At 51.4% G+C, this 12130-nt stretch overlaps 1 protein-coding gene across 6 annotated transcripts in view; it reads right to left on the reverse strand.

The window, feature by feature from the left end:
* Positions 1–12130, reverse strand: part of Rnf213 (ring finger protein 213) — a 97053-nt gene that overhangs the window by 42089 nt on the left and 42834 nt on the right. For all 6 annotated transcript variants that reach the window (XM_052194816.1, XM_052194817.1, XM_052194818.1 and 3 more), the window contains 6 exons: positions 10420–10560; positions 10150–10317; positions 7979–9128; positions 7239–7432; positions 6994–7149; positions 1193–4795 (listed from right to left, as the gene is read on the reverse strand). In XM_052194816.1, coding sequence (XP_052050776.1) covers positions 1193–4795; positions 6994–7149; positions 7239–7432; positions 7979–9128; positions 10150–10317; positions 10420–10560 — 5412 coding nt within the window. The remainder of the gene's footprint in view (positions 1–1192; positions 4796–6993; positions 7150–7238; positions 7433–7978; positions 9129–10149; positions 10318–10419; positions 10561–12130) is intronic.

Genomic DNA, 12130 nt, shown 5'->3' on the forward strand with positions numbered 1-12130 from the left:
CCTGTGAGCTTCCGATTCCCTCATATCCAAGCCTACCAGCTCCAAACCTGACCCTCATTCCTGAGCTTTCTACTTTGCAAACCAGAGCCCCCAGGTAGTTATGAGGGAACCAGTAAGTGTCCTATCCCCAGATGGCCTGCTGCCCCTCCGTGAAGTCAATGATCAGCCTGTGCATCTGCACCTGACCGGTTCTTACTTGTGTGTGTTGTGTATGTGTATGTAAGGTGCTGTGCCTGCATGTGTGCATATGGGTGTTGTGCCTGCATGTATGGGTAGCACCACTTGTGCCCAATGGTCACAGAGGTCAAAAATAGGCATTGAATCTCCTGGAACCAGAGTGACAGCTGCCATCTGGGTTCTGGGAATCTTGCACAGGTCCTTTGTAAGATTAGCCAGTACTCCTAACCGCTGAGCCATCTCTCCATCCCCTAAATATTTTTGGGGAGTTGTTTTTTTTTTCCTCAAGGCAGGGTTTCTGTATAGTCTTGGCTGTCCTGAAATTCACTCTGTAGACCAGGCCTGGAACTCAGAGATCCACCTGCATCTGCCTCCTGAGTGCTAGGATTAAAGGTGTGCGCTACCACTGTGGACTTCCCGTTGTTTCTTGGTGTAGGTCATCTGCCGTTCTGCTCTGACTATACTGATCCTGAAGCTTTCTAACAGTTCTGTCTCCACGATAGCCTTCTGTTTCACTGTTGTCCCACTGCCAAGGCCCTTCTAACATTCTCCTCTGGTGTCCCTCTAGGCAGGAAGGATCAGGTTCCCTAGTGGAGCCACTGAGGGCCCCCAGGAAATATCTTCCCAACTATCTCAACCTCGGGGCATAGACCTCATAGCTTTGAACCTCAAGTTCTCCCAGTGAACTCTCCCAGAGATGCTCACATCTCACTGCCCTCATCCCTCCACGGGTGCCTCTTAAAGACATTCCTATGTCCCCTTCTCTCCACCCCATCTCATTCATAGCAGGCTTCCTATGTCCTAGTCCTTCCTGCTGCACTACTGCCTGTCTAAGCTCCACACGCACTGGCCAACTGTGTGGAGATGGGCACACTGAGGAGCCCAGTGTCCACATAGCCATACTATCTGTAAGTCATCCCTGGATGCTGGCTTAAATACAGCTCAAGTTCCTGACGCTAGGAGCCTAGGCTCCCAGGTGACAGAGCAGAGGGTGAGGCTGTGGGAAAGCAGTCACCTCTGTGAAGACAGCCCGGCATTCATGATGGGCTATGCACAGGTGGGCCTGGAGGAAGTCTACAAGAGAGGTGTGCTGCTGGGTGTGGTTATACTTCTGTGACAGTTGCTTTGCAGTAAACGAGCCCAGCGAGGAACCGCTCAGCCGGACCACAGCGTCGGGCGTTGCACAGTCCAGCAGGATGAGCTTGGCCTCTTCAGACACCTTCCGGTACAGGTCATCCGTCAGGTCCCTGCAGCCCTGCCGCTCTACAGCCTGCAGCACCACAGATGCACAGGCATCAGAATGGTAGCCGATGAAGACATCTGCAGGACTGTACTTGTGTCTGGCAATGAACTGGTCTGCTTTCACATCTGCAAAGTCGTGTGCCCACTGCTGCAGCTCCTGCACGATGCCCTTCTGCCATCCCTGCAGTACAGTGTTCATGTCCAGGTAGTGCTTCTCCAGACGGTTGATGAGGGGCACGGGGAACTGCTTGTACACCACATCTTTCTCCTCAATGACGATGAGGCGGAAGTCAGTGTGGACTCGACATTTGACTCGGTGGGTACCTAGTCCAAGGTCCACGTACTTCTGACCCCCAAGGTAGACATAGTACTGGTTGAGAGCATCATACAGGCTCTCATAGAGATTCTGCAGGTTCAGCAGCACCACCATCTTGCCAGTCTCCATGCAAATCTTCACCCGGTTAATGTTCCTGCAGATCTGGGTATATTCCTGGTCCTGGGGAAAGCTGGAGCCAAAAATGATCTCTGGTTGCTGACCCTCAAAGAACTTCTGCTGGAGGATCTGCAGTGCCACATAGTTCCTGGTCAGCACAAGCAAGTAACGGGACTCAGTCCCGTCCAGGCCCCTGCTGGATGCCTGCAGGCCAGTGTAAACATTCTGCCGGATCAGCTCCACAGTACTGACTTCCTCCCTGTGCCTGGCCTCTGGGAGACTGGCTGTAAAGATACTCAGGGCCTGGATATCGTCTTTACCACTGAAGTTCCGGAGGACAGCATGAGCGATGTCTCGCGGGGAGAGTCCCCTTTTAGAAGCTCTGGCTTTGGCAAAGACCATCTTAATGAGGCTGTAATAGTCACGAAGCCCAAAGAACTCCTTATCCTGCTTCTGACACACTGTTTCATAGGCCTTGGCGAAGGGTGCAAAATACCCGCGGATTTTCTCCTGAACCAGCCTGTCTGAGGAGCAGATCCCCTCAGCGCTTTCTATGAGCTCTTTCTCATTGGGGCTGCCACGTGACACAAAGATGCCTCTGTTCATCTTGGCAGGATCTAGAGCCCAGTTGGAAATGCCAACAAAGCCAACTTTTTTGTATGGGGCAGGATCATCTTCAATGCAGCCATCTTCCAGCAGGGGGTGAAGAGTCTTCAGGGGCATTTTGGGCGAGTCTTCAGCCAACCCAACCTCATCCAGCACTACCACTGAGACATACTGCTCCAGGTCCTTACCCTGCTGGAACCGGGCACACTGCTTGAAGGTGCTGATGATGCCCTGGGGGGTGGAATGCGGGCTGCACTGGAACGACACCAGGTGGACCTGTTTCAAGCAGCGAAAGAGATCAGAGAAGGCAGCCTGCCCTTGCATGGCATCTGCCACAATGATCTTGGCGAGGGATTTTGAGCTGCCGGGCTTCCCCACGAGGAAAAGGGGAATCTTCAGTTCAATGCAGATTACCATCATGAAGACATTCTCCTTCAAAGCCACGTTCCTGGCTATGTTGGTCCTTATGGGTGCCCCCCTCAGAAAAAGATCCTGTACATGCGTGATCTCATCAAGGATGACCTTGCTGTCATTGTATGGTTTGGGAAAGCACCTGGCAATGGCTGTGCGGTAGGGTGCTTTCTCTTCTAAAGAGGCATGGTAGCATACCCCAATGGCCATCACCAGGGACCAGAGAACAGGATCTCTCTCCAAAGTATGTGTGCTGTCACTGGATTCATGGAGAAACTTGTCCAGTTCGTTTAAGAGCATAGCACTGTGGTCATGAAACCACCGGAAAACTTTCACACAGCGTTCCACATCCCGGAGGCTGACGAAGCCACATTCATTTTCTCTCTCCCTCATGAACCTCTGAGAGGCAGAGAGCACATCTGCAATCACGCAAATCTCACTTTGATTCACAGTGACGGAGTCCACCAGTCTCTGTACGATCTGCTGGATGTAGAGTTTTTCTGCAGAGTCATTCAGCTGCCCAAAGTCCCACACCAAAGGAATGAGGCTTGGAGGCAGAGCATGGACGCGATACACCAGCTGCCGCAGGGGGATGGAGCCCAGCCTGTCTGCAGTCTCCTCCGCACTCACTCTGTATCCCAAACCTGCTGACTCCAGGCGGAGGATCATCTCCTGGGAGTGCTTCCGGTAAGGGTTGCAGGCAGCAATGATGTGCAGTCCAGAGTCCTCAATTAGGTGCTCACCATCCACTGTGCGATCACACAAGACCTCTTTGATACAGCTTACAGCTTCTGTTGTGTTGGCTTCATCAAAGAACAAGATGGTATCCAGATTGTGTTGGGCCTTATTGAAGAAGGCTTTTTTCTCAGCATCCTTGACCTTGGAGTAGATCATGGACGGTGTTGTCCCTCCGTGGACCTTCACTAATTTCATAGTTTCTGCCTCAACACTACCACGCCTGAGATCGCTAAGAAATTTGATGAGTCTGGTTTTCCCACAGCCTGTCTCTCCCATGATGATAACTGGGATCCCACACCGGAACCGCATTTCAATGGCCAGGATCTTAAGCATATTGTCTGTGGTAAGTTCATAAGTTTCATCGGGGTCACTAGGCCACTCAATACCTAGTGCCAGGCAGAGCCTCTCAAGCTTCTCATATCTGGGCAGGTTATCAAAGTCAATGTTGAAGGGCACTCTCTGAAGCCTCAGCCCATCAAACAGTTGTTTGGTCATGACATCTTTTTTGATGACCTTCCCACTTGAGGGATTGATGGCATCAACGTAGCCATTGTCATTGATCTGCAAGTGAAAGCCAATGAATGTCATGGTCATGCGGTCACCGTTGAAGAAAACATATGGATGGGGCTCTGACTCCCACCTCTTTCGGAGAGAGAAGGGAGCTAGGTCTTCTTCAGCAACATTGTCAAAGGTGACCGAGTGCCTACCGGGACTTTGGTCTGAAGTGTGAAGAGTCGGAGTGGCAAAATCCCTGGCCATTAAGATCATGAAGGACACCACAAAGTTCTTGAAGCCCTGAAGTGTGTCTCCAGTAAACGCTGAATTGCAGAAGACAGATGCCTCACAGTCTTTGAGCTGACAGTTCAGAAACCAAGCAAAGTTCCGCAGCTCTGACCAGGAAGGGTTTGTTAGGCCACAGTAAATCAGGAAGTGCTGCAGGCACTCCTCAGGAGAGCCTTCCACAGAGTCTTTTTCATACTGAAATGTGTCCAGGTTCTGCTTTTGGTGGAACCGTTTTAAATACTGGTAAGGTCTTTGGAAAGCTTCACTGCGGAACTCCATTGGGTTCATGGCAGGTTCTGTGTGGCTCCTCTCCGGAGTCAGCTCCATGTTTATCACTTCCTTGGGAGGACGGCAGGTGACTTTGGGGAAGATATCAAGAAACTTGAACAGGGGTGCACGTGCGTTCTGCAAAGAGGAATCACAGATAAAACAATTATCACTGAATTCCCTAACAGCTGTCTTTCTTCTGTCTTAACTCTCCACACAGTCTGCACTAGACTAAATTTGTCTCCATGGACTGGAAGCTTTTTCCTGCTAAGGGATTTGAGAACTGAATCAGAAGACACATCCCTAACAAGGATGCATTTTCTAACACAATCAAGGACCTGTGTCTTCACTCTGCACCTATGAGTATGTGTGAGCTCCAAACCTCTTCAAGTACTCAGGTCCAAGAGGACCTCGTCATCTCTAGTTCCTGAGGGTATAGAACATTATGCCTTCCCAGTGAGAAATCACCCGTACACTTGGACACTAACAGGAAAGGCTCCTTAATATAGGTGTGTGCCTGGCTCTGCTTTTACTAACTTCTGTGCACCTTAGGCTCGGACATTTCACCCATGCTGTCATCTTTAATGTCTTTCAGGTCATGACCCCAGGCTGCACTTTGAACAGTTTGAACACAGATGATGGGGTGTACAGATGGGCTGGGCAGTTGTCAGAATTATTTTTACACACACACTAGTGTTGCTCTTTGTGAACACTTGTTTTACACACACACTAGTGTTGCTCTTTGTGAACACTTGTTTTACACACACACTAGTGTGTTGCTCTTTGTGAACACTTGTTACCCAGGCTCATCTCGCCAAGCTGGCAGATGGTGCTTTTCAGTGAGAGCACAGGAAACTTAATGGCAGAGCAGGACTGAGTGGTGGTTGTAACCTGTGCTACCTCCACGAGCTGGGTGCTTTTTCATAAGGGGATGGCCCTAAGAGCCGAGGTAAGTCAAGGTTGTCTCCTTCTGATATGGGACGGGAACCTAACTTGAGGTCAGTTTCACTGGATAAACTCTCTTTAGCTGTACGAAGGCGCAGAATTTTCTTTCCTACAGTTTCTATTTCTAGCAGGCCTGGTCAGTGCATTAATCTTCCAGTCATATTGGAGGCAGGACTCCTATAGCTAAATTTTACTTGTATAACTTAATATTTCATAAGCAAGTTTATGAAGAAATCCTTTATAGTATCAAGTTTATCCTGAATCATGAGACCAGCAGCTCTTAAGAGAGCTCAGTTGCAAGCCTGAGAAACAGGCTCAGCACCCTCTGGACCACAGCTTCTGTGTGCGTATCCTGAGGAAACACTTCCCAGTTGATTTCACCTCAGTGACGCTGGTTTCTTCCCAGTCAGACATAATTTCTCAGTCCCATCTGACCAGCATGAATCATCCAAGAGAAGCAAAGGTTTCACCTTAGTGTTCCAGGGTCTCGTTAACCGGTCAATGCTCCACTCCCAGCTAACCAGAACCACAGATGCTTAATTCAAAACTTCACTCAAATAGCCCTGATATGAGTCTTTACTCCCCTCTAAACTTCACAAGCCGGGCCTTTCTGGTCTCTCCCACAAAATACTGCACTGAGCTCTGAGCACTCAATGCCTCAGAGCTCAAATGTCACAATAATTCTCACAAACACATGGTCAGGTCTGTCTCAGCAACACCCAAGAACCTGGTACCCTCATCTATCCTTAGAGTTTATATTGCTGCGATAAAACACCGTGACCAAAAGCTGGACGGTGGTGGCGCATGCCTGTAATCCCAGCACTCGGGAGGCTGAGGCAGGCAGATTTCTGAGTTTGAGGCCAGCCTGATCTACAGAGTGAGTTCCAGGACAGCCAGGGCTATACAGAGAAACCCAGTCTCGAAAAAACAAAAACAAAAAGAAAAAACAAACAAACAAAAACCGAAGCTACTTGGGGAGGAAAGTTTTTAGTTTGCCTTACAACTCACATGTTACACCCTGTCTGAAAAAAGTTAGGGCATGAACTCAAGACAGGAAGATGGAGGCAGGAGCTAAAGCAAAAGCCAGGAAGGACCACCACCTACTGGTCTGCTCAGCCTGCTTCCTTCTATTCTCCAGAACTACAATCTTAGCGCTGACACTGTCCCCCGACCAGGGCGGGGCCAGCTACATCAAGGAATTTTATTGCTCTACAAAGTCCCTACAGGCAATCTCAAGACTTCCATGATTGTGACATTCTTTCTCAGATATCTCAAAGCTTTTATTGGATTGCATAAACAAAAAAGCAAACATAAACAAATAAATAAGCAATTGCTTGCGGGATAGGAGTGTTCCACCCCCACCAAACCTTTGTGTTTTTCTTGATACACACCAGTTTAGAAGACCTCTTTGGCTGTACTGAGAGCCCTTGTGGGATTTCAACAAGGTATAAATGGCACGGACTCCGACGCCACATTTTCCCATTGATATCCATTAGGTACTGCAGAATGAGGAGTTTGAAAAGGAAGATGGGAATTCCTGTCTGAACCTACAAAAGGAAACACACGGGCTTAGCAGCAGGACATGTTTGGAGGAGGAGGCAGTCAGGACCCCTCCCCAGGACGCCAGGACACTTACTGAAGTGCTCACATCAATGTGGAATATAACCGGCATCTTCTGAGAGCTCTCCTTCAAGAACGGCAGGAGGGCGCTCAAAACCTGGTTCTCATCTATGTGAGGCTCTGTCAACCGAATAACTTTTAAAGGTACCGACTCATCATGTAGCTTGGTTTTGAGTTTTTTGTGCAATGTGTTCACGTAGAGAGACTTTCCTACAATGTGAACATACAAAAATCAGGCCCCAGATCTACAGACCAAGAGGAAGAGGATGTAGAGATGTCTTAGAAGGGACTCTGCTTGACTCACACCCGATACCGTCACCGACAGTGCTCAGTAGCTTCATTCACCGTGACTCTTCAGGTTCCCTGTCTGCCACCCACTGGTCAACTAGCAAAGGCTAGAACGTGGGGAAACAAACTCTCTCCCAACAGAACAGAGTGGTCCAGGGAAGAGTGGACAGCACGGAAGGAAACACAGGCAGCCAGAGTCTCGGTCAAGGAGGGTCTTCTCAACCACACCCAACACTGATGCCAGAAGCCAGCAGACTTAGTTCACAGAGGAAAGAAACCGTAGGAAAGGCTGAAGGAGGTGACCAGGAAGTGCCTGATTTTCAAAATTAGGTGAGAAAGGACAGAGTTCTTACTGGCTTACAGCTAAGGAAGAGCCAACCCCCCGAAGAAGGGCTTCATCAGAGTCACCCCTGCTAGAGAAGGGACTGTCACTGGGCAATATATGGGAGAGGGAACCTCTTTCATTACCAACACCAGCTCTTTCAGAGGTCACGATTCCAACACACAGCCCGTCTCTGAATACAGTTGCTGCTGACAGGATCCGCTTCGGGACCTGATAATGGTTCTGCAGGTAGGCTTGGATGTCCGGCAGTGGGGCCTGTGGCACCAGGGGGACTTTGTGCTGGCTGAAGGTGGAAGGGATGTAGCAGTGCTCCCGGGCAGCGTCACAGAGCATCACCAGCTGGTAGTCTTCACGGTGCACCTGTGTGCACAGTCTCTGAAAGAGCTCCTCTGCCTGGCAGCCCACGTCATAGCTCAGCTGGTCTGCGAACAGCAAGCTGTAGACCTTGTGTCCCTGGGAGCCCAAAGTGAGACAGCGTCTCAGGAGTAGTTCCACCTCTTCAATTGTGGTCCCTGGGGTACAGAGCAACACCTCATCAAAGGTGGGCAGAGGCTGAGTGGGGTCCTGCATGTAGATGGCCAGTGCAGCCGGCAACACCTCAGAGTGGCCACACAAGACCAGGTTAGGCTGGCCAACCTGCAGGCCTTTAGGGAGTGGCCGCTCCACAGGAGAGCCACCCAGCGTGGCCAGATGAGCCAGGCATCTACCCAGGGCATCCAGGTCCAGACAGCTCGGCAGAAAGGCACTCATGCACTTAAGGGATTGCGCCAGAATAACCTGAAGCTTGCCCACTAGGCTGGACTCAGAGAGGAGCTGCTGAGACAGCTTCTTCACAACGTCCGGCAGGCAGTGTCGGGCAGCCTTGTTCTCACAGGCACTGGTAGCTTGTACGAGGTCCTGGACAGTGCATTTGCCTTTAATGAAAGACAGCATCATGAAGGCAGCGTCACTAGGTCTGGGTTTCCTGAGCTCGCTGCTTAGGTAGACCAGCTGCTCAGCTGTGTAGAAGTTGAGGTAAAAGTGTTTCACTCTCTTCTGGGCCACCAATGTTTTCCAGTTGTCTAGGAAGTCCTCCATCTGCCTGCAGAGGGCGCCCAGGAGCACAATGACGTCTCCACTCTCTGTCAGCTGGCTCAGCAGCGCCAAGCCAAAGTCCATGGAGATGCCCCCGCCGGGGCAACAGTAGACCTTAGCAGTCCAAGTCCTGAACAGCATGTTGCCCGCACAGTGCAGGTTTATGAAGACATGTACAAGCCGCTGCATGTTGCTGAAGACCTGGGGAAAGGGAACCACGAGGAGAAAGCTTAGCACAAGCCTGCAGGAGGCACACTACCGGACACACGCCTGACCAAGGGCACTCGAAGGCTGAGGCTAGCTCACTGCCCGCATACAACTCCAAGGCTGAGGCTAGCTCACTGCCCACGTACAACTCCAAGGCTGAGGCTAGCTTACTACCTGTGTACAACTCCAAGGGCTGAGGCTAGCTCACTGCCCATGTACAACTCTAAGGCTGAGGCTAGCTCACTGCCCATGTACAACTCTAAGGCTGAGGCTAGCTTACTGCCTGTGTACAACTCCAAGGGCTGAGGCTAGCTCACTGCCCATGTACAACTCTAAGGCTGAGGCTAGCTCACTTTTCACAAAAGTCTGCCTTATATTCGTTGACCTCAGCCTTTCCTTCCGTAGTTATGTGATCATCTTAATACGGAGCGGCCATCACATTTTTTCCTCTTTCTTCTTCTGGGTTTGAGACAGCGTCTCAGTGTGTATCCCTGGCTGTCCTGAATTCACTGTGGAACCACACTGGCCTTGAACTTACAAAGATCCACCCTGCCTCTGACTCCTGAACGCTAAGATTAAAGATGTATGCCACCATGTCCAGGGAAAGACAGGATGTCATTGTAAAGACTGTGTGTGTGTGTGTGTGTGTGTGTGTGTGTGTGTGTGTGTTTCCAAACTGGCCTCAAATTCAGTATCTTTCTACCTCAACAGGAGTATGGAGGCAGTGAACTGATTGTTTCTTTCTAAGAATATCTGTTTGTCATCTCTTCCCCACAGCTGGTCACAGTTCTCCTGAGGCCTGAGGAGGACCTGCTGCTGCTCATAGCGTCTAGCCTACTTCAGATACGTCTCTGGGGTCGTGATTCGGGGCACCATGCATCCTGCAGACCTATGGCAAAGCTGTGTGGACCAAAAGCCTACACAGACCCTCTCCACAGCTCAGTAACAGAAGTGACTGGCCTGGCCTGAAGGCAGAATGGCCCCTGTGGGCAGCGGCACCAACCCATATGCTCACCTCTGAAAACTTCTCCACTTCCGCATTGCTGCTGTGGTCTTTCTTTCCAGACATTAGCATCAGCTTATTTAAAAGCTCCTTCAGCTCCTCTGTGGAGTAGTTGCGTGAGGCCTCCTGGTCACCATGGTCACCGGGGAGGAGGAGGTGGAGAAGAGTGTCTGGGGAGACCTGGGAGGCAGCATGTGTGAATTAGCTCCTGGCACAGGCCCATGACGTTAGAGCAAGACCACAGGGCCATACAAAACTGCACCAGGACTTTGGGGGGCTCACCTTCTGGCCATCTTTGGGTGCCTCAATAATGTAGATGCCCCTGTTGTTGATTGCTGTGGCCAAGGACAGAGACGAGAGCTCCACAGACCCGTGGCTTTCCTTCACTGTCTTCAGCCACTCCAAATTTCTGGCAGAATCTTTCTATTGGGACAGAAGCAGAGAACAGACTGGAGTAAGTCGACATGCCCTCGCTGGTACTCAGTTGCCTCCCACCTGGACCCCGTCAGCAACATACATGCAGTGTCTGTCCACCCCCATCCCCAGCACACATGCAGTGTCTGCCCACCCCCATCCCCAGCACACATGCAGTGTCTGTCCACCCCCATCCCCAGCACACATGCAGTGTCTGTCCACCCCCATCCCCAGCACACATGCAGTGTCTGTCCACCCCATCCCCCATCCCCAGCACACATGCAGTGTCTGTCCACCCCATCCCCCATCCCCAGCACACATGCAGTGTCTGTCCACCCCATCCCCCACCCCCAGCACACATGCAGTGTCTGTCCACCCCCATCCCCCATCCCCAGCACACATGCAGTGTCTGCCCACCCCCATCCCCAGCACACATGCAGTGTCTGTCCACCCCCATCACCCATCCCCAGCACCCATGCAGTGTCTGTCCACGCCCATCCCCAGCACACATGCAGTGTCTGTCCACCCCCATCCCCCATCCCCAGCACACATGCAGTGTCTGTCCACCCCCATCCCCAGCACACACGCAGTGTCTGTCCACCCCCATCCCCAGCACACATGCAGTGTCTGCCCACCCCCATCCCCAGCACCCATGCAGTGTCTGTCCACCCCATCACCCATCCCCAGCACCCATGCAGTGTCTGTCCACCCCCATCCCCAGCACACATGCAGTGTCTGTCCACCCCCATCCCCCATTCCCAGCACACATGCAGTGTCTGTCCACCCCCATCCCCCATCCCCAGCACACATGCAGTGTCTGTCCACCCCCATCCCCAGCACACATGCAGTGTCTGTCCACCCCCATCCCCCATCCCCAGCACACATGCGGTGTCTGTCCACCCCCATCTCCAGCACACACGCAGTGTCTGTCCATCCCATCCCCCATCCCCAGCACACATGCAGTGTCTGTCCACCCCCATCCCCAGCACACATGCAGTGTCTGCCCACCCCCATCCCCAGCACACACGCAGTGTCTGTCCACCCCCTCACGCCTAGCACACAAGCAGTGTCTGTGCTTGGGCGTGTCCCTTGGGGCTCTGTCATGCAGCATCTTCACAGGCAGGCTTCCACTGCCCTGGAAGTCCTAGCTGACAGGTTTGGGGCATTAGGGCCTCTGGCTTTATTTATGGACCAGTGAGAAACAGCCACACATGCACGGCACAGCTCACCACACAAAACCGAGATAACAGTACAACCTTTGCTGTTTCTTCTTCCTTTTGAAAATGTCTTACTTTAACTAAGATATACAACTTTAATCCACAGCACGTGGGAGGCGGAGACAGGCAATCTTTGTGAGGTAGAGGCCAGCCTGGTTTCAAACAGATCTTCCTGCCTCTGCCACTTGAGCTCTGAGATTTAAAAGTGTGTGCCCCCAAACTTGACTTTCATTTTTAAAAACTATTTCATTTTGTGTGCATGAGAATTTGCCTTACATGTGTATGTGCATCATGTGTCTGCCTGATGCCCTGAGAGGACAGAGGAGAGTGCTGTATCCCCTGGAACTGGAGTAATTAGTGCA

Source organism: Apodemus sylvaticus, chromosome 10 (genome assembly GCF_947179515.1).
Source record: "Apodemus sylvaticus chromosome 10, mApoSyl1.1, whole genome shotgun sequence".
NCBI lineage: Eukaryota > Metazoa > Chordata > Mammalia > Rodentia > Muridae > Apodemus > Apodemus sylvaticus.